Here is a 26,718-nt window from a genome sequence, read left to right as displayed (position 1 = left end):
GCATTTGTGCATAACCATATCTTCATGTTCTGGGCCATGACCTTAGCCATCTCTGTCTCTCTCAGGCGTATTTTTCCCTTTTTAGTTATATCTTTAATTTTCTCATACAAAAGCAAAAGATAAGCTTGCTGTTTCATATATTAAAATTTACAAAGTTGCCTATTGCCCTGAGAAGGGAGCAATGTCCCTATGATGCTGAAATAGGAGGCAGGTTCATCTGTCAACTTCCAAGAACATGGAGAGGAACATGAGAGAAAACCCATCTTCCATATATGCCTGCATTATAGTTATCATTATCAGAAACAAATCAGCAGCTCATTTCTCATCAAAAATAATTTAAATGTCCATAAGGACATGAATTTTCTTCTGCTGCAGAAATATGATCTGCATATTTTTTGAGTATCACAAGAAAATATGTTGATGATGGAGGGAAAATATCATGGGAGGCAAGATGCTGGTCTTCTTTAAAAAAAATAATTTAACTAGAATTCCCTTATGGATGAACATCCTGAAGATCGTGAACATTGGTGATCTCACATCCATCTCAGCATCCCCCATGGAGGGTGCAACTAAGACAAAAAAGCCTGTTCAAGTGATTTTTGATTCATCTATAAGACTGAACTTAGAGTGATACAGGGATCCCCTGGTCAAAATCTGCAAATGTTTTCCATTGTAGGAAAATTGCTAGAAAATCTTCATGGTTTGACATAATTTATTTTTCTGTATTCATCCATAAGGTTCACTTAAAATTATAAATATGACTACTAGATTCATAACTTATTCAAATGAACAAAATATAGTACTTTCAATATTCTGTGTCATGTATCATATAATTTACAATTCTTTTGCTGCAAACTATTGTGAGATAGTAAAATGTCTAAATTATACTCATCCTTCAAATGCCTACTGAAGTCCATAGATCAAACTTCCTCTTGCTGTAGAAAACTGCAAAACAAATGCAACTGTGGTTTGGGAATATCTTGTGGAGCTGTTCTTTGTAGATGACATTAAGGCAATTTAGAGTCTGTCTTCTAAGATATTACAAAGACTGTGAAAATGATATTTTTTCTTGATTAATTATTATATTTCACTAAAAACCTACTCCCATAATTTGAAGCTCCTGGTATATTTCATACATGCTCACAATGAGTACAGGAAAATGAATATAAGAAGACTAAAAGAGAAATGAGAGAACTTATTAATTAGGCAAACTTAACAGTTTAATTATAAACTAATCTTCAGTGGTTTGAAGTGGAATATGATGTTACAGAATTCTAATGACATAGAAAGTTTGAGGCAGTACTTTAATTTTTTAATACAATTCATCACTAGTAACTTCATTTATTAATGTGGTTTTTATATTTGATCATTTAATATTTCCTGATTTAAAAAGTTTATTCTAACTTATATTGACCAAAAGCCAAAAAGGTTGAACTTCAGATAAATATGGAAATTGAACAAGTATTCTTACCTTTACAGAGTTGTAAGATTTTGGTAATATTTCTGTCAATGATTTCCTTTCATCAATGCCTTAGCATCATTTAGCAGGTCTCTAATGTGGGAGAGCAATTTAATAAAAAGTTTACATGCTTTTCTCACTGTTGGCTAAATAATCTACTTTTTAAAAATGGTGGTGAATACCAGGGAGACCCAAGACACATTGGAATGACAGAAAAAATAAATAAAGACTGCCCAGTATGAGACTAGTCATCTCTATTACATCTGAGCTGGGTATGGTGGTACATGCTTTGAGTCTCAGCATTTAGGAGGCTGAAGTAGAATAGCCAAGACTTTTAAGGCCAGTCTGGACTACAGAGTGAGTTCCAGGTCAGCCTGAACTAAAGTGAGACCCTGCCACAAACAAACAAAAATTTTATTGCATCTGTCATTGCTCAGGAAATATTACAGAAGAGAGGGTATATTAAATATGAGTGCTGTGCTGCTCTCACTGTTAGTCTGAGAACCTCCTCCACAGAGATAGTAGACACTGAGGAGATTCAAGACTCATAAAATCAGAAAATGAAAGAGCACTGAGAGTTTATCACTAAAGGAGACTTTATCACACACCCTCCAAGGCTCAAGGAACATTATGGAAGTGGGGATAGGAAGAATGCAAGAGCCACAGGGAGGGGGAGGTGTACTCTGAGACTTTGTCCCCCTTACTGGTGCATTCATGACCTTGCAGTGGTAACTAATAACCCCACTTGGGAATGCCCTCCGTGGAATAGGAGAAGGGGGAGATAAGAACATAAGCCAATGGGAATATGACAAATTTGCAACATGTTCATATTAAAGTTCTCAGTAAGAAAAGAGAAAAAGTGAATGTGTGACTCCTGCTAGAAGCTAACTGATAAAGCTAATAGAGGGAAAATATCTAAATTAAACACAGTTCATCTACACTCATATGTGTTGTAACACCCTCAGGCTGCAGCAGGAGTACAGGGCAGAGTTCCAACAACTTTGTGCAGCAAAGGAAACCTTCAAGGAAATGCATTAGAGTTGACACATCCATGAAAACAAGAGCTCTCTAGCTAGGAAGCTGAGGGACATCAGTCTTGTGGAAGTCATAGCCTGTGCAAAGTAATCTGTCAGACAGCTTCGATGCATTTCTAGTGTGTTACTTACTGAGCATGATGAAGGCTGTAGTATCAGAGGGAAGTTGCTGGTGTAGGATGTCACAAAGTAACGGGTATGTGTTTTCAAACTCTGAAATTCAGTTGAAAGATTCTGTTCTTTTGTATAGGTAAATCAAAAGTCATCTTGAAGATGCTACTTTTGGAATTGTGGAACAAAAGTTAGAAAACTACTAATGTACTAATTATTTGCCCATTTACAAATGGAACATTTGTTTATTCTTAGTTTCTATCAAAGGCTTGTTGTTTATATATCCCATGTGTGGATGACATAAAGAAGTGTGAAACAAACACAAAATCTTCAGAGTATTTGTTGGAAAAAATGTGATTGGCTAATTTCACTTCTTCACTATTTAGATTTCAAGGCAATATTGTTTGGCATGTATATCTGCTGGCTGGCTTTAACTCCCTCTTTTGTGTTTAGTAAGTCTTATACTACTTGCATCTGAGCAGGCCTTCTCTTTCATGCCTAGCTGTCTGCTTCTGTTTGTATCATACCTGCTCATTCCCTCCTGTTCTCTCTGGATTTGCCATTGTGTAGCACTTTCAGGGACAGGGAAAACAAAGAGAGACTCCAACTTTCTTTTCCAACCATATTTTCTGATATAGGCAAGTGGTTTTATCCATTGTCATTAAAATGGCCTAAGCAATAATAATGAACTGCCACAATTTACTTTTAATGAGCTACTTATCTCTGCATCTTAAATATTTTAGAGGAATGGTGACAGGTAATTATGCCTTAGGTAAATGTCTAGAAATGAGAACCAACATAATACTTGTCACCTGAGGAAATGCATCTGTCACAACAGGCTTACCAGAATTAAGTCAACAATTGACCTTGGTTAGCACAGAGTCACTTTGGAAGCTAACAGTCAAAAAACAGTCAAAAGCAGTTACAAAAGTGTGAAATGAAAACCAGATGTTTTCCTACCAAATCAAAGAGCCACAGCCTCTGTGACCCCCCATCACTGAAGCAGACCAGAAATGAACCCAACATAGCTCAGGGAAATTTTGCAGAAGAGGGGGCTGAAAGTATGTCAGAGCCACATGTTGGGTCATGATATGCAGAGACAGTTATCGTACCAATAACTGTGGGCTAACTCCACAATGCACAACCCATATACATCAACAAGGAGGGGCCATTGGGAAGGGGGTAGATCATGGATGAGCCTAATAATGGTACCAAACTGCCTGCATTTGCTGAATAGAAAACTAATAAAAAAATTATAAAGAAAAAAAAGAAAACCAGATGTTTTGTTAAGATGAGCTAAGAGTGAAAAGAAGTGGGTACAAAGATTTATATTTTAAAGATTCATAAATAATTTTGCAATAATTCTTTTTAACTATGATAGTGCATATGACTTTAAGTCCTTGACAATATGATAAAATTAGTAAGAAATAAAATGTGAAGCCATGATTGCAAACTGGAAAATTCTACTCGGCTGTTTTGCTGATATATAGAATTTTATGATGGCAAAGCTCATAAATAAATAGTGTAAGTTAGACAGAGGTAATTGCATTGGGATTAACATCACATGTTATATCATTCTGTCACAATGGAGTCAATTTTTTTATTGGATGTTTTTCATTTAACATTAAGAAATTCTAGAGATTGCTTAGTGGTTAAGGTACTTGACTACAAAGTTTAAGGACCTAGGTTAGATTCACCAGAACCCACATAAGCCAGAGGCACATGGTTCATTTGCACTGGCTAGAGGCCCTAGTGCAACCATTAACTCTTTCTCCCTCTCTCTTCTCTTTCTAACACATAAATAAATATAAATTTTAAAAATTAAGAAATTCTATTTTAAAGGCAATCAAAGATGGATTGAGGAGACTGATAAGTCAGTAGGCATGAGGAGGCCTGAGTTGTACTGAGTTTGATCCCCAGTAATTGTGCAACGACCTGGGCATGCACGTCTGCAACCCCAGTCCTGAGGGGACAGAGATAGGAGAATCTCTGTTCATTAATTACCAAGTCTGATTAAAAAATTAAACAGCATAGAAGAGTGATAGAGGACATCCTACATTCTCCTGTGCATGTGTGTGTGTATCTGCACATGCATGTATGTGCTATGCATATATGTACCACTCACACACCATAGTAGATACACTATACATACCTGCCAAAAAATAGGAAATAAAAAAGAAATGATTTGCTAAATTTATCCTTACTTTACTTAAGCAGCTGTGTCATAAACCAAATAATTACAGACATTGATGGCAACTTCACATGATCTTAAGAAGTGTTTTTCACTGTAAACTACTTTCACACTGTGTCCACACCATTCCTATATATAAACCTTACATATTCACTCCATGTATCTTCCTTAAGCTAGAGCCTGAGCAGAATATTCTCATTATAAGAAATAAATACTAAAGCATGGAATGGAAAACAAATATTTCTGAATATCCTTGTAATAATGAATAAATTGTTTTATCTCTGAGCCTCAGTTTCTCATTTTTAAAGTACTGGTAACAAAAGGATAGGTTGTTGTAAAGGTAAAATGAGAAAATGTGCTTAATTGATAGCAATAAATCATTTTTTGATACTGTAACTCTTACCTTTCTTTGCTGAAAGTTTAATTTATTTGAGAGAGAGAAAGAGACAGGGAGAGAGAGAGAGAGAGAGAGAGAGAGAGAGAGAGAATGGGGATGCCAGGGCCTCTAGTCACTGCAAATGAACTCCAGATGCATGTGACATCTTGTGCATCTTGCTTATGTGGGTACTGGGGATTCAAACCTGCGTCTTCAGGCTTTGCAGGCAAGTGCCTTAACTGCTAAGCCATCTCTCCAGCCCTTATTTCTTTATGTAAATTTGTATACCGAAGGGTCAATGTGGTGGTTTGAATGTAACAGATCTCCCATATGTTCAAGTGTTTGTAGTAAGCTTCCTATATAGTTCCCAGTACTGGATCCCTTTGAAGCTGGAGCATTGATGGAGAGGCATTCCTGGGAGCCGACACTGGGGCAATGCTAGAACTCACTCCCCCTTCTTCCTACCTGCTGATGGAGACATGTGACACCCAGCTGTCTCATCCTGCTGTGCTGTCCCTGTCATTATGAAAGTTCCCCTCAAAAGTGCGTGGTGTAGGGCTGGAGAGATGGCGTAGCGGTTAAGCGCTTGCCTGTGAAGCCTAAGGACCCCGGTTCGAGGCTCGGTTCCCCAGGTCCCACGTCAGCCAGATGCACAAGGGGGCATACGCGTCTGGAGTTCGTTTGCAGAGGCTGGAAGCCCTGGCATGCCCATTCTCTCTCTCTGCCTCTATCTGTCTTTCTCTCTGTGTCTGTCACTCTCAAATAAATAAATAAATAATTAAAAAAAAAAGTGCGTGGTGTAAATAAACTGTTTCCTTCCATAAGCTACTCTGGTCAGATTTTTTGTGCCAACAATAAGACAATTGCTACAATCAAGTTAAAAAATGTCTTTGAATGAACAAATAATGGTCTGGATTGGCATGAGATATATTCCTCTTGCTCTATTTGTTCTACTCCAACCTCTTTATTCTCACTATTAACCTATACTAAACAATTTTGACATAGTACACTTATTTTTAATATTGACAATTACCTAAACCCAGTAACAACCTAATGCTTAAGGTAATTTGAAAATAAATATATTTTAGTTGATATTGACTTATAGACATGCAACCATTGATATCTTTCTAGGTCATACAAAAAATACAAATATGACAACACTATGATTGTGCAATACATTATTAGTGGTCTTGAGAAAATATAATTTTTATATTACACAAAATAAAATAATAGAGAGCTTTAGAGGTAAAATAATTTTGCTTAAATAAAGATAACAAATCCTCTCAATCTCAGAAATTGTGAACCAAAGCATTTGTATTTTTATTAATGAACGGTGTAAGGATAATACAGAATTGAAAGTCATATACTGTGCTAGAAACATGTTTATTCAGAAAAAAAAATATAGTTTCTTGTTCTTATTCTTATTTTTTAGAATTAACGACTTCCATGATTATAAACAATATCCCATGGTAATTCCCTCCTTACCCCCTCTTTCTGCTTTGAACCACCACACTCCATTATATCCCCTCCACCTCTCAATCATTCTCTCTTTTATTTTGATGTCATCATATTTTTCTCCTATTATGATGGTCTTGTGTAGGTAGTATCATGGATATCCAGGCCATTTTGTGTCTGGAGGAGTACGTTGTTAGGAGTCCTACCCTTTTTTTGGCTCTTACATTCTTTCCGTCACCTCTCCCGCAATGGACCTTGAGATTGGAAGGTTTGATAGAGATATTTCTGCATTTCTTCTAACTTGTTTTTAGAATATATCAGCCTATGGAATAAAACGTATTTTCATCCAGTCCTTTCCTGAAAAACATGTTACTCTCTAAATTGCACTTAATCTGGTCTGAACTTTGTTGGGGGCGACCACAATGAACAGTAAGTAGGCTCAGAAGTGACTACAATCAGCAGGTACCATTCAGGAATGGACTATTTAGTAAAAGTGTACCAAATATTTTAATCCCACATTGTTCTGTTAATATATAAAACTACAGAAATTTTCTATCTCTTGAAGAAATGAATGGCATTCAAAAAATGTAGTTCAAGAAAAAATAATTCACAAATAACTTGACTTATATCACTAGATTCTGTAACCCATTAAAATATAATCTTTTGTCATTCTTTTTAACATCATAACCTATAGATTATAGCCAATTATGCAAATTAATTTGCTTAATTTGACCAATGTTCCATTATAAGCAACTACATTCAACTTACAGGTTAAGTTTTATGATTAGTTTTTCTTTTTTGTGGATTTCTCCTAAACATTTATATGCACAGTAGACTTTGTTATGAAATTCTTTCATTCATTAACAGGAAGTCTATGGAGGAAAGATATCACAGCATACAAATCCTTCCAACTATGGAATGCCACAAAAACACAGGATCCAGACTGCTCTTGGTCTAGCTCAATTCATTATGAGCCATGTGACATTTACCCTGGAACAGGAGTCCTTCATATTTTGCAATATATACATACATACATACATACATACATATATATATATTACACAAATATAATTATGCATCCTGGGGATAAGACTCAAGTCTCAATACAAAATTCACATATATTTTCATAGATGTTATACACATGGCCTTGTGTTGATTATATGTATTTTCAGCTCTTCTGTGCAAATATTTTAGTCCTTAAGTGTAGAGAGACAAAATAATCACTATCTCAGCATAAGTGAAAACACATTGCCAGATTTATTTTTTTGAGACAAAAAATGGTGTTCTAAATCTCACAATCCTTCTCTGCCACCCTCCCAAGTGTTGGGATGATAGCTGATCACTACTATACCCAGATCATGATATTTTTTGTTGAGAACATATTACTTTAAAATATTTTATTTTTAAATATTATAGATGTTATATTATATTATTATATTATTTTACATTATAGATAGAGAGAAAGAGGCAGAGAAGGAGAGAGAAAGATAGAGAGAGGGGGAGAATGGGCATGCCAGGGCCTTCAGCTACTGCAAATGAATTCCAGACACATGTGCCACCTTGTGCATCTGGCTTATGTGGGTACTGGGGAATTGAAGCTGAGTCCTTAGGCATCTCAGGCAAGCACCTTAACTGCTAAATCTTTCCTCCAGCCCCAGATCATTTCTAAAGCATGCTCAATTGCATATTTCTTTTGCTTTTTAATAGTTTAGTATTGCCATCATAATTTTCTGTCTTACACATGCACCCAATCTGTCATCAATCAGGTATGATGCAGCCAGAGAAGTTTTCTGTGTACCTCTAGGATTATAAGATAAGCAAACCTTTTTTTTATACAAAATAATCAAAATCAGATATTAAGATGTTGTAGCAACATAAAAAGGCCTAATGCAATGCCTAATTCAAAAGTTTTTAACACCATGTAAGTTATTATGCATAGATAAATATACATATATTTAAATATTTACATATATCATAATAATACAATGACAATCTTATAAATACATAGTGATGTATTTACCAAATATTGTGATGTTTTAACTTTTAATATTTATTATATTTTGTAGCACTTTGTCTTAATTGAATTCTTGCTTTCCATTCATAAAAAGTATATAGTCTAGTAAAATGATGAAAATTATTTAACAGTATTCCCTCTCCTTGGATCTATAAATTGTATTGTGAGTTAGTTCTATTTGATTTTTTTCCCTCAAATTTAAAACACACTGATAATTAAATAAACTGATAATTAAATAAACTGAGTTTTTAAAAATAATCAAATAAGCCGGTCATGTTGGCACATATATTTGATCCAGCTCTTGGGAAGCAGAGGTAGGAGGATCATTGAGAGTTCAAGGCCACCCTGAGACTACACAGTGAATTTCAGGTCAGCCTAAGCTAGAGCAGGGCCCTACCACAAAAAGCAGACAAACAAAAATAATCAAATAAAGTGGCCAAATCATTCTAATAATTTGTAGTATTTTAATATTTAACTTTCTTATATATTAACTTCTTAGGTTGTGATATTAGTAAGAGATCACTAAACTGATTTTCTATGAGTTATCCTTTAATATGCAAGTTGATATACCATTGAAGAATCTTCCAAATTCAATGCGAATATTTCTACTCAAAATTTTCTAGTAACAGAGACAAATTATAGAAGACTGTTATGACAATCTTTGTGCACAAATTTGTTCCTAGGCAGAGGTGAGTGATGAATTATATCTAAAAATACTAATAGATAAATCACTCCACAAGCAAGACATGTAAGATTCAAAATAGCGTATTTGGCCTAGCTATTACAGTTATATCTGCCCATGCTACTTGCTGCTAACACTTTAAAATATTTGATGCCAGCAAAAGACATCTAAGGAGGTAAATCAGAGTTACTCTGTTGGACAACTGACATGCAAAAGAAATACCAGTAATTGAAATCATTTGGGCAGAATTAAGTTAGATATGGCAATTGAACATTATTATAAAGTGTGAGTAAATGCTCTTATTATATACTGTGCTTATATATCTTGTGAGAGTAAACATGGAAACAATATTTGTCTTATCTTAAATATTTTCCCAAGATAATTCTATGCTATTCAGACTACTTTGTGTTTTCCAATAAAAATCATGGCTTGCTGTACAGATCTGTAACGCATCTTTTTCACATTCATATTTAGGCTTTTGGTTCTTTGGGTAAAATGTCCTTTTCTTCCCAAATCTTCCCATTATTTTTTCATGGTTCAAAGTAGACAGCACTTCTGTTTAGAAAAATCTTCTAATTTGCTTTTAGTAATAAAAATAATTGCATCATGATATCTCCACTCATATGCATAGCTCTTTATAAAACATTTTATTCTTTTATTCATTATTTTGAGAGAGAGAAAGAGGTAGATAGAGAGAGAGAGAGAGAGAATGGGCATACCAGAGCCTACAGCCACTTGAAATGAACTCCAGATGCCTGTGCCACCTTGTACATCTGGCTTGCATGGGTCCTGGGGAATCAAACCTGGGTCCTTATACTTTGCAGGCATGTGCTTTACCCACTAGCCATCTCTCCAGCCCCACACCTCTTTGTTTTATATTATATTATTTATTTATTTATTTATTTATTTATTTATTTGAGAGAAAGAGACACAGAGAGAGAGAGGGAGAGAGAATGGGCACCTCGGGGCTTTCAGCTGTTGCAAATGAACTCTAGATGCATGCAACCCCTTGTGCACACATCTGATATTGTGTGCTTGTATCATTGTGCATCTGGTTTACATGGGACCTGGAGATATGAACATGAGTTCTTAGGCTTTGCAGGCAAGTGCCTTAACCACTAAGCCATTTCTCTAGCCTTATTACTCTTTTTAAAATTACATATTAGCATATTTTCACCTCTATTCAATTGCAATTTTCACACATTAAAGACAAAATTTTTTCATGACTTTATTCTACAAAGAGTATTACTTTGTGTAGTAATGCAATGTTAATGTTCATTAAGAGGAATCATTTAATCAGTGAATATTAGTATATAAATATCAATTTTATATTCATTGTGACTAATTTTACTAGCCTTCTCCTAAGTTTAATCTGGTTCATATTCCATCGTTATTTAATGTTTAATTTAATTACCATATATGCATATGTATATATATGTATATACATACATATATACGGTTAATATATGTATGGAAAGAAAGAGTTTGATTTTAAATACATGGTTTAAATCATCCAAAAATGCAAAGAAACATAAAATGTAACACAGGATAAGATTGTCATGAAGCATATCATGCATTTTTGTGCTATTTAGAGTAGAAACTCAGTACTAAACATTGCATCAATTACTTCACAGAACAAAACCCTATCTACTTATATAATGTGCAATATTGTGTTGATAAAAATAATATTTTGACTAATAGCAAACTAGCACAGCACTAAGTTGTAAGAAATATAATGACCTCTATGCAAGCAGTGTTTTACTTCAAAGGTCCAATTTTCTAGTAGATACTTTATCAGCCCAAAGACTCTTGTCCAAGCACAGGGTAGTAAATGAATCTCTTTCTACTGTGTCTGAAAAGTCTTACTAACATGGCAGAAGATGGCATATTTATATTCTTCATAGAATTTTGAGAATTTAGGTAAAGCTTAGTTAAGAGATGACGTAACTATGCACTCCAAGGAAAACATGTTGAATATCACAAACTTAACAATGTGAAATTTTACTCCCAGTAATGATTATTTAAAATAAGACAGTTTATTTCATCACTAACAGGATACTGAACTCGAGGATAGAAAAAATATTTGGTATTTCAGAGTTGTTGAACATGGATACAACAAGTATATGTAACTAGTACAAATACTGCAAAAGCTAGTGCCCATGTTAATAATATTTTTCCCAGAGTATACTGAGATTCCTAGAACTAAAATACTTCAATAAACATTTGCTTAACCAACAATATAAATCAATGAAAAGTTTCCAAGGTATACCTAAGCTAGGAAATCAACATGTAACAAAGATCCCTCCCTGCTAAATGCATAGTGCATTTTCTTTTCATTTTTGTAGATAATCAGAGGGTATAAGATTATTTCTTTCTGTCTGATCTTTTTTTGGTTAGCATTATTAAGAGTGTATATATTGTGTTTTCAAGAAGTACTGGTAAAAAAGAGGAAGTAAATAGGGCAAAATTATTTTTTAAATCGTGCATCTATTTATATTACATCTGCATCAGTACAAGAAATACGATGTTTTAAATTTCTTTTTATTCAACTATTTAAGCCATTAATGAAAATGACAGTTCTATAGTCTCTAAAATTCAGTTTTCACCAAATCATAGTATCTAGTCTTCAGAATATTCCATTTATCAATCATATTTGTGTAAAAACTGTAAAACAAGAAATCTCTGTCTATATTCATCTTTGAGATTTGAGCATGTGAGCTGAAGATTGTGTATAAACATTCACTATCAAGAAAATTAAACCTTTAGGTTGTATCTTGAATGTTAATTTCCTCATATATATTTATCATTATGTTGAGAGGACAGATTTAAACCAAAGTCCTTATGAAATCTTGCAGAACTTTGAGAAGAGAATCTTTATAAGGAGATAAGTTGTCTTGATATATTAAGAAATTCTATGCCTTAAGTAAAAGAGACACAAACAAAACAAACATATACTTGAATCATTAGAGGAACAGTGGTGATGCTGAAACATGTGTTCGTTTTAACAATGGAAACTGACAGGCTAGAATGAGATTTTCTAGACCAATGAGTTATATCAGAGATAAACAACATGGATTGTATTTTTCTTATATTTTCTCTAGTCCATTTATTACTACTACCCAATTTCTACAATTCTACATGCTTTCAAATTCATGTAATAAATTAATAATAAATATCATTTTGGTTATCTTTCTTCATATGTATATATGTATATATATATTCAACATTTTTATTACCCAAACTGCTTGATATTGTTTAAAAGTATATCACATTCTCTTTTTATTTTGTAGAACCTAATTTGTTTCATCTCCCTGGTACATGACAAATTCTTCAGATAGAAACACAGATTCAAAATCACATGCCAGTCTCACCCACTGTTCTGTGTATCCTCCCAGATTGTCTCAGGAATTTAACGCCAGCCTTATGTAGCAGTCTGATATGGAGTCACTACTTTTAGGCAATACAATGGACAAGTTAGAAAAAAAAAACTACTAGTTTTTCTAGAAAGAAACATCTCTACCTTAGATTTTGGCAAAGAAACCTTTTAGTGACAACTTCTAACGCAAGATTAAGAGTCCTGCAAAACTTAGCAGTTGGCAGTAGATGATCTTTGAATCCCATTGCTAGAATATTACAGAAGATTCTACAGCATGCTTTCTGAAGAGCTATATTATTTCTCTCAATCTCTCATTCATATGTTTCTTTTTAAGTCTTCTTTTTGTGAGAATAAATTTTAAGCTTCATATCTAGTCTTACCGGGAGTGGCAGAACTAACATCTCAAGGTTTATTTTCTCATGCCATGATGAAGAATTATCTTGAATCATCATGAGCTAGGCTATACTATCAGATTTTCAAAGTTCTGTCTATGCATTCATTATATTCTCCCATCTAGAAATGATACTGAAAAGCCTAATGCCAATTAAACCTTCCATTTGTATTTGACTTGACTATCTCCTTACAGTTATTTTATTGTTGCTTGTGCTTTAATTACCTTATTATCCCATTGTATACCATAGAGATATCATATTCATAATTTTACATAATTAATTAAATTTGATGTAAATGGACAGAACTTGATCTTTCTTCATTCTGTTTTTTTTCATTCATTTTTGGGAAATTCATTTACACTTTGGATAAATTCTCAATTGATTTTGTCATATAAATCTTTCCTCCTTTTTTCTCCCCTTTTCCTCTTTTTTGAAAAAGCATTATATAAACAAGGCTGGCATAAAATTAACTATTCAGCTGATGAAGACCTTGAGGTTCTGATATCCCCAGCCTTCGACTGTATAAATCCTGGGGTTACAGGTATGCCCTAGAACACTTTGCTTCTATGGTGCTGGAGAATCTTTATAAGTAGAAAAACACTTATATATGCTCAGTAAATGATTATGTATGCTACGCAAAAACTCTACAAAGGTTGCTATATGTCTAGCTTGATCTTTTATTTTAGTAATAACAACTGCTTTCACTGCAAAATTCTTTTGCACTAGCCAAAAGTGGGAAACAAACATTCTATTATTTTTGTCTCATTTCCCCTAAATTCTCTATATACTCATCTTAGTAATTTTAGAAAGAGAATGCCTATTTTACTTTTCCAAAATATATTTAATGCTTAATTTGAGTATTTATTTTAAATCTGAATTTTAAGTTTACTCATTTTTCCTTACAAGTTTTTGTTTCCTTATATCTATGGGAATATACTAAGCAAGAGATAACGACAATGATAGCTTCATAAAGGTGCTGCAGTGGTTTGATTCAGGTGTCCCCCATAAACTCATGTGCTCTGAATGCTAGGTCCCCAGCTGGTGGCAATTTGGGAATTGAAGCCTCCTGGAGACAGTTGATTGTTGAGGGTTGGCTTATGGGTTTATATAGAATGTAGAAAAAGAAATTAATATATATAGCAAGTTTGCTCAACTCCTATTGATATCAGTATGGAGGTTCCTTAAAGAACTAAAAATAGAATTACACAGAGGTAGGAGGATCACTGTGAGTTTGAGTCCACCCTGAGACTCCATAGTAAATTCCAGGTCAGCTTGGGCTAGAGTGAGACACTACCTTGAAACGTCCCCCGCAAAAGAAATAGAATTAAAAAATAATCCAACTGCCCACACACTACAGAGATATTTGCCCACCCCATAATTATTGTTGCACTATTCTTGATAGTGAAGTTATGGAATCAGCCTAGGTGTCTATCAATAACTGAATGGTTAAGAACCTGTAGTATGTATATACAATTGGGTTTTTTCAGCTATAAAGAAAAATTAAATAATTTCTATTACAGGAAAATGGGTACAACTGGTGATCAACAGGAAGTGAAAATAAGCCAGATTTTAAAAGGCATGTTTTCCTATTCACCCATGGATCCTAGATCAGTGACAGAGAGGGAGAGAGGGAGAGAAAAAGAGAAAGAGAGAAAGATTAGCTAGTGCATATAGAATTAGAACATGGGAAAGAAGGTGACTACTAAATGCAACAAATGATACATGGCAGGCCATAATATAGTTGAATGAAATGGCTTTATTAAGCCCATCATTATGTGTACTAAATATATGCTTATAAAAATGTACAAATAGCTCCACATTATACAATTCTATTTACATAATGTAACTGGAACATGTAAATCGATAGACAGAAGCCAGATTAAATGTTGATGATGAGTTCACAAAGAGTGACTTTCATTGATCACAGGGGTTCTTTTGAAAATAATAAATATGTTGTGATTTTTTTTTTAGTGGCAATGCTTGTTTAATTGTTCATATACATGTAAAATGTATTCTACCTTTTAAACATGATCTTATGATATGAATTACATTTCATATGTAAGCAAACATATAAGCCTCCTATGTATTTCATATATATCATGGCATCTTATGTGGGAAATTCATAATACATAGTAATTATGTTAGTTTTTAACAATTCCTCCTTCAGAGTACAATGGAGTGTATTATAATAATGTCCTATTAAATTTTATAGAATATAATGTATATATAAAACTTAAATTGTATATTTTACAGACATTAATGCTTTAATAAAAGCTTCTGGCATATTGAGAGATTCAAGCTTAATTAGTGGTATTCTCTAGGCAGATACATGGCTCCCCTGACATCACAAATTTAATATTCATATAATTTTCATTGCTAGTTTTCTAGTAGAATGAGCTTCCTTCATTTATTGAAAGCTGTGAAATATTTTAAGCATCTAATCATCTTTAGCCATTAAAGAATTCATGAAAGATTCTCATAAAGATGCATTTTTTTTTTTTACAGAAATCCAAGTTAATGAAAAATAGTGACACTTATTTTGACTTCTGGGTTTTTTTAATAAATATTTTATTCATTATTTATTTGAGTGGGAGGAAGAGAGAAAGGAAGACAGAGATGATGTGCAGCCCAAGGCTCCTGGCTACTGTAGTACTGGAGACCTGAAGCTGGGTCCTTCAACTTTATAAACCAATGTCTTATCAGCTAATCCATCTCTCCAGCCCTTGACTATTGTTTTTAATCCTATAAATTTTACAGTAGAATCTAGCTCCTGATATATTGAATGTGCATTATGATATTATAATTCTAATTTCTAGCAGTTTTCATGATGAAATTTTTGCAGCATGCCACCAGTAGGCACTGAATAACTGCTATTTATTTATGTTAGTTATTTATGTTAGTTGGGTCAGAGCCTCATGGACCTTGTAGTGTCTGGGTTAACAGAAAACTAGTATTAGCTCTTGGCTGATATTTAAAATCTAACCTAATGATATCACTGAACAAATGGTCATGGAGTATATTTGAGAAACTAAAATTCAGAGTGAAAACAAAAAAGGGAAGTGTAGTTAGGATGATTTCTTGATGAGATGTAAATAAAGCCAGTGGCATGAGGAGCACATGATTGATGTTATTGTTTAGCCATAGTGCTTCCCTAGGCACAGGTGTTCTATCTTCAGTTTTCTGGACCAGCAGACACCTGTGGCAGATCAGCGTTTGTCAGAATTGATCTGTGCCCATCAAGACGACACCAGATCCTGGTCTGAATGAGCAAACACTAGCACAGAAGCAAAAAGACCTACTTGTCTTGACTTTTACCTTCTGATGTTAGCTATTGGCTCTGAAATAAGATTACCACACACATGGAAGAAAATCCACAAATTTATTTGTTTATTTATTTTTGTGTATGTATATATTGGGTAAGTGAAGACCTGTCTGTGACGGTGCTGGTTGAGGGGCAGTCACAGGTGACTCTGGTAAAGTCAGCATTTTGATTTGGGTCGCCTCGCTCAGGTATCAGTCTCTCATTGTGGTGGTTTGATTCAGGATCGCCCCATAAACTTTGGTGTTCTGGATGTTAGGTTCCTCAGCTGTGGGAAATTGCAAATTAAAGCCTCGTGGAGGTGGTGTATTGTTGGGAGTGGGCTTGTGGGTGTTATGGTCAGCTTCCCCTTGCCAGTGTTTGGCACCCTCTGCTGTTGCTATGGTCTACATTATGTTGGCCAGGAGTTGGTGTCCACCTTCTGCTCATTTTGTCCTTTATCTGTCATCGTGGACCTTCCTCCTTGAGCCTGTAAGCCAAAATATACCTCTTTTTTTCCCACAAGCTGCTTTTGGTTGGGTGATTTCTATCAACAATGTGGACCTGACTGCAATACTCATGTGATGGTATAAAGAATGCAGATGCCTTAGTTCTTTGTATAATGCCACAGAATACATGGTATGCCCATCATTCATATGAACCCTCAGAAATAAAATCATTCATTTAAGAGCACAACAATTATTATTTTTTTTTTTTTGGTTTTTCGAAAAACCAAAAAAGAGCACAACAATTATTAAGCAGAATTAAGGAAGAAAGTAAAGGAGAAAAATGACAGAGAGAAAGAATAACAAGAAGAGGACAAAGAATGGGAAGGAAGAGGAAGAGAGGCAAAGGGAGGAGAAAGTAATAGTAAAGAGGACAGAAGGCTGAAAGAAGGGTTGGAAGAGGAAAGCTATAAATTATAACAAATAAAAATCTTAAGGGGAATGAAGAGGTGGCTCAACAATTAAGGCCCTTGCCTGCAAAGCCTAACGTCCTGGGTTTGATTCTTCTGTATCCAAATAAAGCCAGATGCACAATCATCATGTGTCTCAAGTTCCTTTGCAGCTACTAGGGATCCTGGTGCGCCCATTCTTTTTCTCTCTCTCCCTTTCTCTGCCTCTCTTCTCTCAAATAAATAAATAAATACATAAACTATATAAAAAATCTTTAGGTGAACAGATATGAATTTCAAACAGGAACAATAACTTCATGAGGATAAAATGATATTAAAAAGAAGAAAGCAATTAAAATGCATTACTAAGCAGAGGAAATGGGATTATAAAAGTTAATTAGGATTAAGGCAATAATACATGTCATAAATATTTGGGTGCACATGGGTTAGGAACAGTACAAAGACTGGATATTAATCTATTAGGAAAAGATAGAAAATAAAAAGTAAAAATTTAAAGATATAGATTAAATATAAATGCCAATATTGATAAAACATATGCACATGGAAAACAGCAGGTAAATCACAGACTGGTATGTAACCTTGGAGGATCAGGATAAGGAATTTCAAATTGGTATGTGATCTTGGAGGATCAGGACTCTAAGGCCAAGAATGTTAATGTATTTAGGTGTGACATGGATGCTGAACTTCTTGTCACTAATGTGTTCATAAAAACCGGGAGTTCATACAGGTGAAGAACAATATGCTATTTGTTTCCAGATAAATGTGGCTTCTGCTTGCCAGTCCTCGGGTGGGTGTCTAATCAATGGCAGATTTCTACATACAGCTCATCAAGATGTTCCCTTTGATTTTCCTACTAAGCCAGTCAGTGGAAATCCCCAGAGTGCTATAGAACATGTCCTAAAATAGTGACAGGAAACAAGGGCCAGCAGGAAGAAAAACACAGAGAAAGCTAACCATGAGAGGTAAAGAGACAACGTGTTCTACATGGGACACAGAAGCCACAAGCCCGAACAGGTATAGACACAAAGATAGAGGACTCTTTGAGCTGTGAGTCGATCTTTGAACTTGGAGGAAACACTGCAATTGTCTTCAGCTAACTGCCATTCTTGCCTAAAATAATTTCTTTGCAGCCTCCCTTCTGCATGTGCCATTTAATACATAAGACATGATAGTCAAAACTATATGAGAAACATGCCTTTGTCATTTTGTTCAGTCCTGGATGCTCAAATCAGTAGCAATGTGTGATAGGATTTATCAAGCACCAACCTACACACTATAAACACCCTAAGTTGTACCATGTGAACTTCATTCTTGGGAAATGATTCTAACACGTGTTAGTAGTATACAATTACTCTACCTCATTAGGGTTTAGTCAACATCAACAGAAAGAAATTTAATTGGTCAAAACAAAAAAGAAGGAAGAAAATATAAGGTGCTCAGTGTATTTATTCTCTTCATGTCCAAACAGAAACATGAGTCTCTCACTAGCTTGCTGATCCAAATAACACAAAGACCTTTAACATGGATATGATAGCCAGTATCTTCTGATATGTTTGATGAAAAAAAAAATATCATGACTGTTATATAGGAAAAAAATACTTGCTGCCAATGTGAACACAGATCATAATTGGATCCAATGCAATTTCAATATCTTACATTGTTATAAAGATATTGCAGGTTAGAACTTTGAAATTATTCTGTTATTGTTATTCCTTCAATAATACACACAGTAAATGAAAAGGAGATGAACTAGTTTAATAATGGCTAGAAGATATACTTCTTTAAAATATTTTATTTATTTATTTGAAGGGGGGAGAGACAGAAAGAGAGGAAGAAGAGGATAGAGAGAGAATGGGTGCACCAGGGCCTCCAGCCACTATATACTATTTCCAGATATATGCACCACCTTGTGCATCTGGTTTTATGTGGTTATTGGGGAATCAAACCTGGGTCCCTAGGCTTGGCAGGCAAATACCTTAACCAATTAGCTATCTTTCCATATATACTACTTTAGTATAGAGGTAGTTTTTATAATCTTTTTCAAAAAAGAAAATTGCTTAGATCACTAGTAGAATAATTATGCATGAAACAAAGCAGCACTGGAAACTTCAAGGTATAATGATTACTTTTGTTTTTGAAAATAATTTTCCTTCCTGTGCATGTCTAAATTTCTTGAATCTCAATGAAAATCTGACATCTAAAAATATGTGACTATAAATATATTAAAATATTCTGTCACTTATGTGACTGAAAAAATAATTTACAATTCTTTCAGCTCCCCTTATAAAGAATGAAAATTCAGGAACTGTTACACTTTGTTACATTTTTCATTTAAAATTATATAGAATTTTACAATGAAGTGATTTTATAATCACTGTAACTATTAAATTTTAGTCTGTTTAATAATTCTGAATTGATGACAGAGCAGAAAACTGTGACTGAGCTTTAGTGCTATTCCCCAGCCATACATAATTCACTAGTACGTGGAAGGCTCACACTCCAGATCTTCTGAATCCAAATATAGGTCTCTCTATTGCAGCAGCATATTCCACGGTAGAGGGCATGTGGATCCTATCACACCGACTTTTTGTACTAGCAGATGTGCCATTACTCTCCATAGAGTTTTTGAGGAGAAATCAACTAAGTACAAGACAGATAAATGTGCCTTTCCAGCAATGTGGCAAGGTTACTTCAGTTCTATGCCTTTCACAGTAACCATTTCTGCCTTTGGGCTGTGCTACATTTGTCTGTTTTCCTACCAAATGTATTAATGTCAGGCAGTGACAATATTGAGGGCACCATGAGTTTTTCTTATATTATCCTAATACTTCAATGCACATATATTAACCCAGGAAAATATCAGTAACCTTAAAGATATTAATGAGTCAAATAAAAGCTAATAAATTGCAGTATTAATAATGCATTTATTCATATACATTTGCATTATTGATAAAATATTTCTAAAAATAATCTTAGTAAGTGAGAAACCTTACCTAGACCATGCCGGTGTGTTGACATGGGTGGTAGGACAGTCCAGGTCTTGGTTTTGGGGTTGTAGCATTCAACAGTGTTCAGTGTCTTTAAGCCATCTCGACCTCCAATTACAAACAGTTTGTCATCAATAACTGCCACACCAAACTGCAGCCTCCTGCCGTTCATCACTCCTGCCTGGATCCACAAGTTTGTTCTGAGGTCATATTTCTCTATGGTGGTTGCTCCTGACGAAACACAAAATCAAACAGTACCAATTGCTACTAATCCAACTCACAGCCTGCCCAAGGCAGTGTACAAATTGCCATGTGTAAACACTCCTGTCACATTCATTTTTCTTAAAGAAAAGAATGTCAGAGAAAAAAAGGAAGTAGTAATTCAGCTACTTTATTTTCTATTCTTGGTAGACACTAATGATCAAAACAGAAGCAATGGTCGGCTTTTATAAATTACATTATGGTCTCATGCTAAACTATTGATTCAATAGAGACAATTCTGGGCAGGACACAGCTTAACTTCCCTCTTTGACTTTGCCATTTAAAAATTTGGCATCATTCCACTTTGGAAAAGTTGATGGCAGCCTATTTAAATGACAAAATTATCCCCACAATGCACAATAAGGAGGGTCCCTGTGGAGGGGGGAGAACAGAGAGGAGGCTAACAATGGTACCAACTTGACTGTATTCACTGAGTACAAAAATAAAAAAATAAAATAAAATAAAATAAAATAAGGAAACATATTAACCACAATAAAGCAAAAGCATTCTGAGTACAAAAAAGAAATTTATATATGCTATCAGTATAATTTAAGAAAGCATAAATATTTTACTTCAAAAAACATTGACTTGTTTCTCTTTAAATTTGCCTTAATTCCATGTGTTTCAAAAATCAATTATTAAATGTTTAAATAAATATTTACTATGCTTTAACTAACCTGTCTTTAAAAAGTGATCTGAGCTTAAAGCTTAGACATAAATATTTTCTTATCATTGGTCATCATATTATAACCTATAAGTTAAATAATGTCTTTTCTAAGATCATTTCATATTATATTAAAAATATAGTAGCTCTGTAAACAGAAATTGAAAGAAGTAATCTAAAATGACTAGTTAGATATGTGTTAGTGCATTTAGCTATTAAATTTATAGATAAAATGCTAAATGAAAAAAAGTGCACAAGTATTTGCATGACATAATATTGCCAGCAAGCAAATAGTAATCTTGCTTCATTATTTGACATTATTATTTAGGCTCACAGATATCTTCTCTTCAAAGATGAAGCTACCTGAGAATCAATGTTTTGTTTTGGGTTTGTTTTTTTTTTTTTTTTTTTTTTTTTTTTGCATTTAAATCTCAACGATCTATTTTACTTGCAATGTAATAAAATGATGCACATCTAAGGACAGTATTTCTTTTGAGGACTCATTCACTTTTCAAAATTTAACTTGTAATAAACATGACTATGTAGGTCACCAGAATGTTGCTGTTAAAGTAAATGTGATAGTGTGTGGTCATTTTTTCTTCAAAAGTAGTAGTATAGCCCGACGTGGTGGCCCACACCTTTAATCTCAGCACTCAGGAGGCAGAGGTAGGAGGACCATAGTGAGTTCAAGGCCACCCTGAGACTACAAAGTTAATTCCAGGTCAACCTGGGCCACAATGACACCCTATCTCAAGAAAAAAAAAAAAAAAAAAAGTAGTACAAAAGAATGGATATTAAATCCATGCATTATTTCTGCTTTCTGATATAACTAAAGTAGACATCCTATTCCATATATAATTAAAATTAAAGTATTAAAAATAGAGGAAAATGGATTTAAATTTTCATCAAACTATTTGATACTCCTTACTAACATATATACCATTTTAAAATACTGTGCTTTGGCCTGGAGAGATTGCTTAGTGCTTAAGGCATTTGCCTGCAAAGCCGAAGGACCTTGGTTCAATTCCCCAGGACCCACGTTAACCAGATGCACAAGGGAGCACATGAATCTGGAGTTTGTTTGCAGAGGCTGAAGGCCTTGGTGCACCCGTTCTCTCACTCCCTCTCTCTCTCTCTCTTTCTCTGTCAAATAAATGACTTAAAATAAAATATTTTTAAAAATAATGCACTTCATTTTATATTGAATGTGCTGTTCACTCTATCTTAAATTGCCTGTTTTATTAAACTCAGTAAAAATAAAGGCTACATTATGAACTTTATCATTGAATAATTTCAAGGTCATTTGAATTATCCAAACTCAATAACACTGGTACTATAGGAGTGTCACATTAAATATTATATTCAGGGCTGGAGAGATGGCTTAGCGGTTAAGCGCTTGCCTGTGAAGCCTAAGGACCCCGGTTCGAGGCTCGGTTCCCCAGGTCCCACGTTAGCCAGATGCACAAGGGGGCACACGCGTCTGGAGTTCGTTTGCAGAGGCTGGAAGTCCTGGCGCGCCCATTCTCTCTCTCTCCCTCTATCTGTCTTTCTCTCTGTGTCTGTCACTCTCAAAAAAATAAAATAAAAATAAAAATAAAATTTATCTAAATATTATATTCAGTCACCTGTCTTGTTACTAACTATTGACAAGTGATGGCAGAATAGAGAGAATAAATTAGTTTTAATAAACTCCATCCCACTAGATTCAAATTTTGTAGGTATGTGTGTTCAGTGAATTGTTGGAAGGACTTCACTTCCCTTATTCCCCAAAATTTTGCTAAAGGATTTACAGAGAATTTCACAAGCAGTTTTGTTCATGAGAGGAAATAGTTGGGTATAGATGAAGTCAAGGAGTTCTGAGACACCACAGGTATTTTTATTCATAAGGGAAAGTGGAGATTTGATGCAGATTTCAAAGCCTCACCAAAAACTAAACATGTCTTACATCTCAACACTAGGCATGATTTTACTTGCAGGTTTTTATTTTCTTCCTTATTTCAGTTTCCAAAAATTACCTATTCATGTATTTTACAATTTCCACAATACAAATAAAGTCTTACTCTGTCTTCACTGGTAAAATTAGATGTTGTATCAATTTCCTGTAACTGCTGTTAGATAAATAGCAAAAGATTAAAAAATAATCCTCTTAAACTAAAGCAAGTCAGAAGTATGAAAGAGACTAAATTAACTCATGGGCAGGATTGACTTCCTCCTATCAGGCTGGGTGTGGTGTGTATTATTTACTTACCATGTCTGTCATCTAGATATCACCTAATTTCTCCTTGACCCCTTTCTTTAATCCTGTGGCCACCAATATTGTGTCTCTGTGACCCTGACCACAGAGACTATGTTGGGTTCATACCCATTAGTCTAACATCTTCAGTAGACATATACAATCTGTTCATGCTACTGTCTGATTATTATTACTATATGTTCACTTTGTTAATAAAATTATCACTAATTGTTTCAATGCCTACAGTGGTTTTCAAGTGTGTGACTGTAGAGCCAATAACATCTTGGGAGAGTATCTACTTAATCTACAAGTAATATCTTTTATTGTGTTATTGCCTTTGGGAATATTGGTATAATGTTTCCAGATATTCAACTGCTAAAAAGAAGTAGTATTGTAGATTTCTTTTTTTATACCTTGGAATCTACAAATAAAAATATATACAACTATTTTGTAATAATGTTTAGAATATGTATATCACCATATCTTGTCTGCAAGGATTGTTTCTATGAGGTACTAGATTTTTGAGATTTTATATCTTAAACTCTACTATTTACCTATTTTATCATTTTGAAAATTACACTAATTCTTGTAGAAAACTTTGCTGTCATTCTGTCAGCTATCATTTTGTAAAATAATGGTATTTTATAAATCTACAGTATAATTTAATAAAATTTAAAGCAATATGTCAAAAATCCCAAAGCAATATGGCCATTTAATCCACAGGAATATATTCTTATTATTAGAAAATATTTTTAGACGAAGGTGGACCCATAACCACACTAGAGCACTGGAGGTGAAATCAAGCAAGAACTGTAGGGCTCCAGTACTAATAGGTCCTATCAGAAATCCACTGGGGAGGGGGGCTCAGGGGTGCACATTTGGGAATCTGCTGATTCCTAAGCTCCTCAGAACTGCTAGGACACAACCAGAGGAACCCTCCTAGCATCTCAAGCTAACAATATGGGATTAACCTGCCTGAAGGGGAATAAACAAGATTGATCAACTCCTAGCCAATTTAATCAAATGAATAAAAGAAAATTTCAAATTAAAAAAAAATTAAAAGGGAGATGTCACAACAGACATCAAAGAAATTGGAAGAATCATTAGCAAATATTACCAAAAACTCTACTCCACAAAATTGGATAACCTGGAAAACATGGATGAATTTATGGATATATACCACCTACCAAAACTAAATTCAGAGCACTAAAAAAAAAAAAAAAAAAAAACAGTAATTATACATTGAGATAAAAAATATAAGCAAAAGAAAATGTCTAAGACCAGATGAATTTTCAGCCGTATTCTACCACATCTCCCTCAGAGAACTGAAACCACATTTTAAAAGCTTTTTCACATAATGAAAGAACTGAGGATGCTCCCCAACTCCTTCTATGAAGCTAGCATCACCCTAACACCACAACCGGATGGAGATACAAGACAATAAAATTATAATCCTATATCCCTGATGAATGTACATGCAAAATTACTGAAGAAAATTCTCACAAGCTGAATTCAACAACATATCAAAAGCATTATCTACCTTGATCAAGCAGGATTCACCCTATGGATGCAGGGATGATTCAACATATGAAAATCAATAAATGTAATATACCACATAAATAAAGGTAAACACAAAAACCACATGTTCATTTCAATAGATGCAGAGAAGGCTTTTGACAACATACAACATCACTTCATGATCAAAATGCTGGAGAGTGCTGGAGAGATGACTTAGCAGCTAAGGCGTTTGCTTGCAAAGCCAAAAGACCTCAGTTCTATTCTCCAGGACCTATGTAAGCCAGATACACAAGGTAGTGCATGCATCTGGAGTTCATTTGCAGCAGCTAGAGGCCCTGGCATGCCCATTCTCTCTCAAATAAATAAATAAAATACATTTTTAAAAATGCCAGAAAGACTATGCATGGAGGGTGTATATCTCAACATAATAAAATCTATGTACAGGTCAGTGTCTCCTAAGAAAATGAGGAAAAAAGGCAACTAATATATAGGAGTTAGAGAGGAGAGAGAGAGAGATGGAGAGGGAGGGAGGGAAGATGTAGAGGATTTAGGTTAGACTTGATCTTACCCTCTCTAGTGTCTTGTGGTTCTGGTGTTTCCTGTAAGGGCCTGGTGAAGGTTCAGCCATTTGGTCTGCCTTTTAGGAAGTAGAATTTTATGGTACCATTGCCATTTGGGTCTAGATTAGTGTTTCCCACCTCCCCTCCCTCCCCATCCCTCCTAGTGTCTCCAAGGTGGGGAACCAACTGCTCTTGATTCAACTAACTGATCCCCTCAGTGGTATGAGATCCATAGCTGGAGCTGGGAAAAATGTCAGAACCATACCCAAACATAAGACCACACTCCAATATCAAGCTACCATCAATCATGGGCTACAAGAGGGCCTACACCTATTAAACTCTCTATAAAAAAAGTCACTGCATAGTGGGAATATTATTTATGTATGTATGGTGCAGGTAACTGTATAGTGGAATATTACTTAGGTAGTCCTGTTGACATTACTCCTGGAAAACAGAGAACTTTCTTTAGTAAAAGGAATAACTAGTGATATTTGGGGTATGAACACAACTAAATTTGCTGTTGGTGGTTTGAAGATAGAATGCCTAAGAAAGAAAGCAGAACTCTTCTTGAATGGCAAGAATCTTCACCTGAGCCCTAGCAGAGAAATATTACCTTAGTTAAATAACAACAGGTGTGCATTCTCTTAAGGATCTGAATGAGCTTGGAAGGCATCCTGATGTCCAGTGAGAGGATAGTCCAGCCAACCTTTTGGTGACTTTCAGATCACGGTAGAGAACCCGGACCTGTCTTCTCAAACTAACCTATAGAACCTGGACCTAATGGATGTTAGGAGTTTTAAGTCACTGTGTATGATAATCCAAATAGCAGGAACACTTTTCAATGACTAAAATATTTGTTTTCCAAATTAAAAATCACAACCAAAAGTCAGAATATTCCTTTCAAATTCAAAATGATTTCCCTCATGAAAAAAATGCAGCCTCTTTTCTCAAAATAAAACTGGAAAAAGTGGTCAAGATGCCATTGAAATAAAAATCTGAGTCTCTGTAAACGTGTTCATTTATATCAGCCAACTAGACTTTTAAGGGGAAGAATTAATGTGTGTGCATTCTACTTTGACATTACAGATGACAAGATTTGTCCAATATGGATAATTCAAATATTTAGCATCCTTATTTATCATGAACACAGACAGCACAGTATTAAGTGATAAAAAGATTTTGTTTCTTTTT

General features: G+C 34.5%; 1 protein-coding gene across 1 annotated transcript in view; it reads right to left on the bottom strand.

Annotated features, from left to right (window-relative positions):
- Positions 1 to 26,718, bottom strand: part of Klhl1 (kelch like family member 1) — a 382,842-nt gene that overhangs the window by 61,391 nt on the left and 294,733 nt on the right. Inside the window, exon 7 of the mRNA XM_004651015.2 lies at positions 20,298 to 20,522. Within this exon, the coding sequence (XP_004651072.1) occupies positions 20,298 to 20,522 (225 nt within the window). The remainder of the gene's footprint in view (positions 1 to 20,297; positions 20,523 to 26,718) is intronic.

The sequence above is a fragment of the Jaculus jaculus genome, chromosome 3 (genome assembly GCF_020740685.1).
Source record: "Jaculus jaculus isolate mJacJac1 chromosome 3, mJacJac1.mat.Y.cur, whole genome shotgun sequence".
NCBI classification, from domain to species: Eukaryota; Metazoa; Chordata; class Mammalia; order Rodentia; family Dipodidae; genus Jaculus; species Jaculus jaculus.
This window is presented reverse-complemented; position numbering and strand designations above follow the sequence as displayed.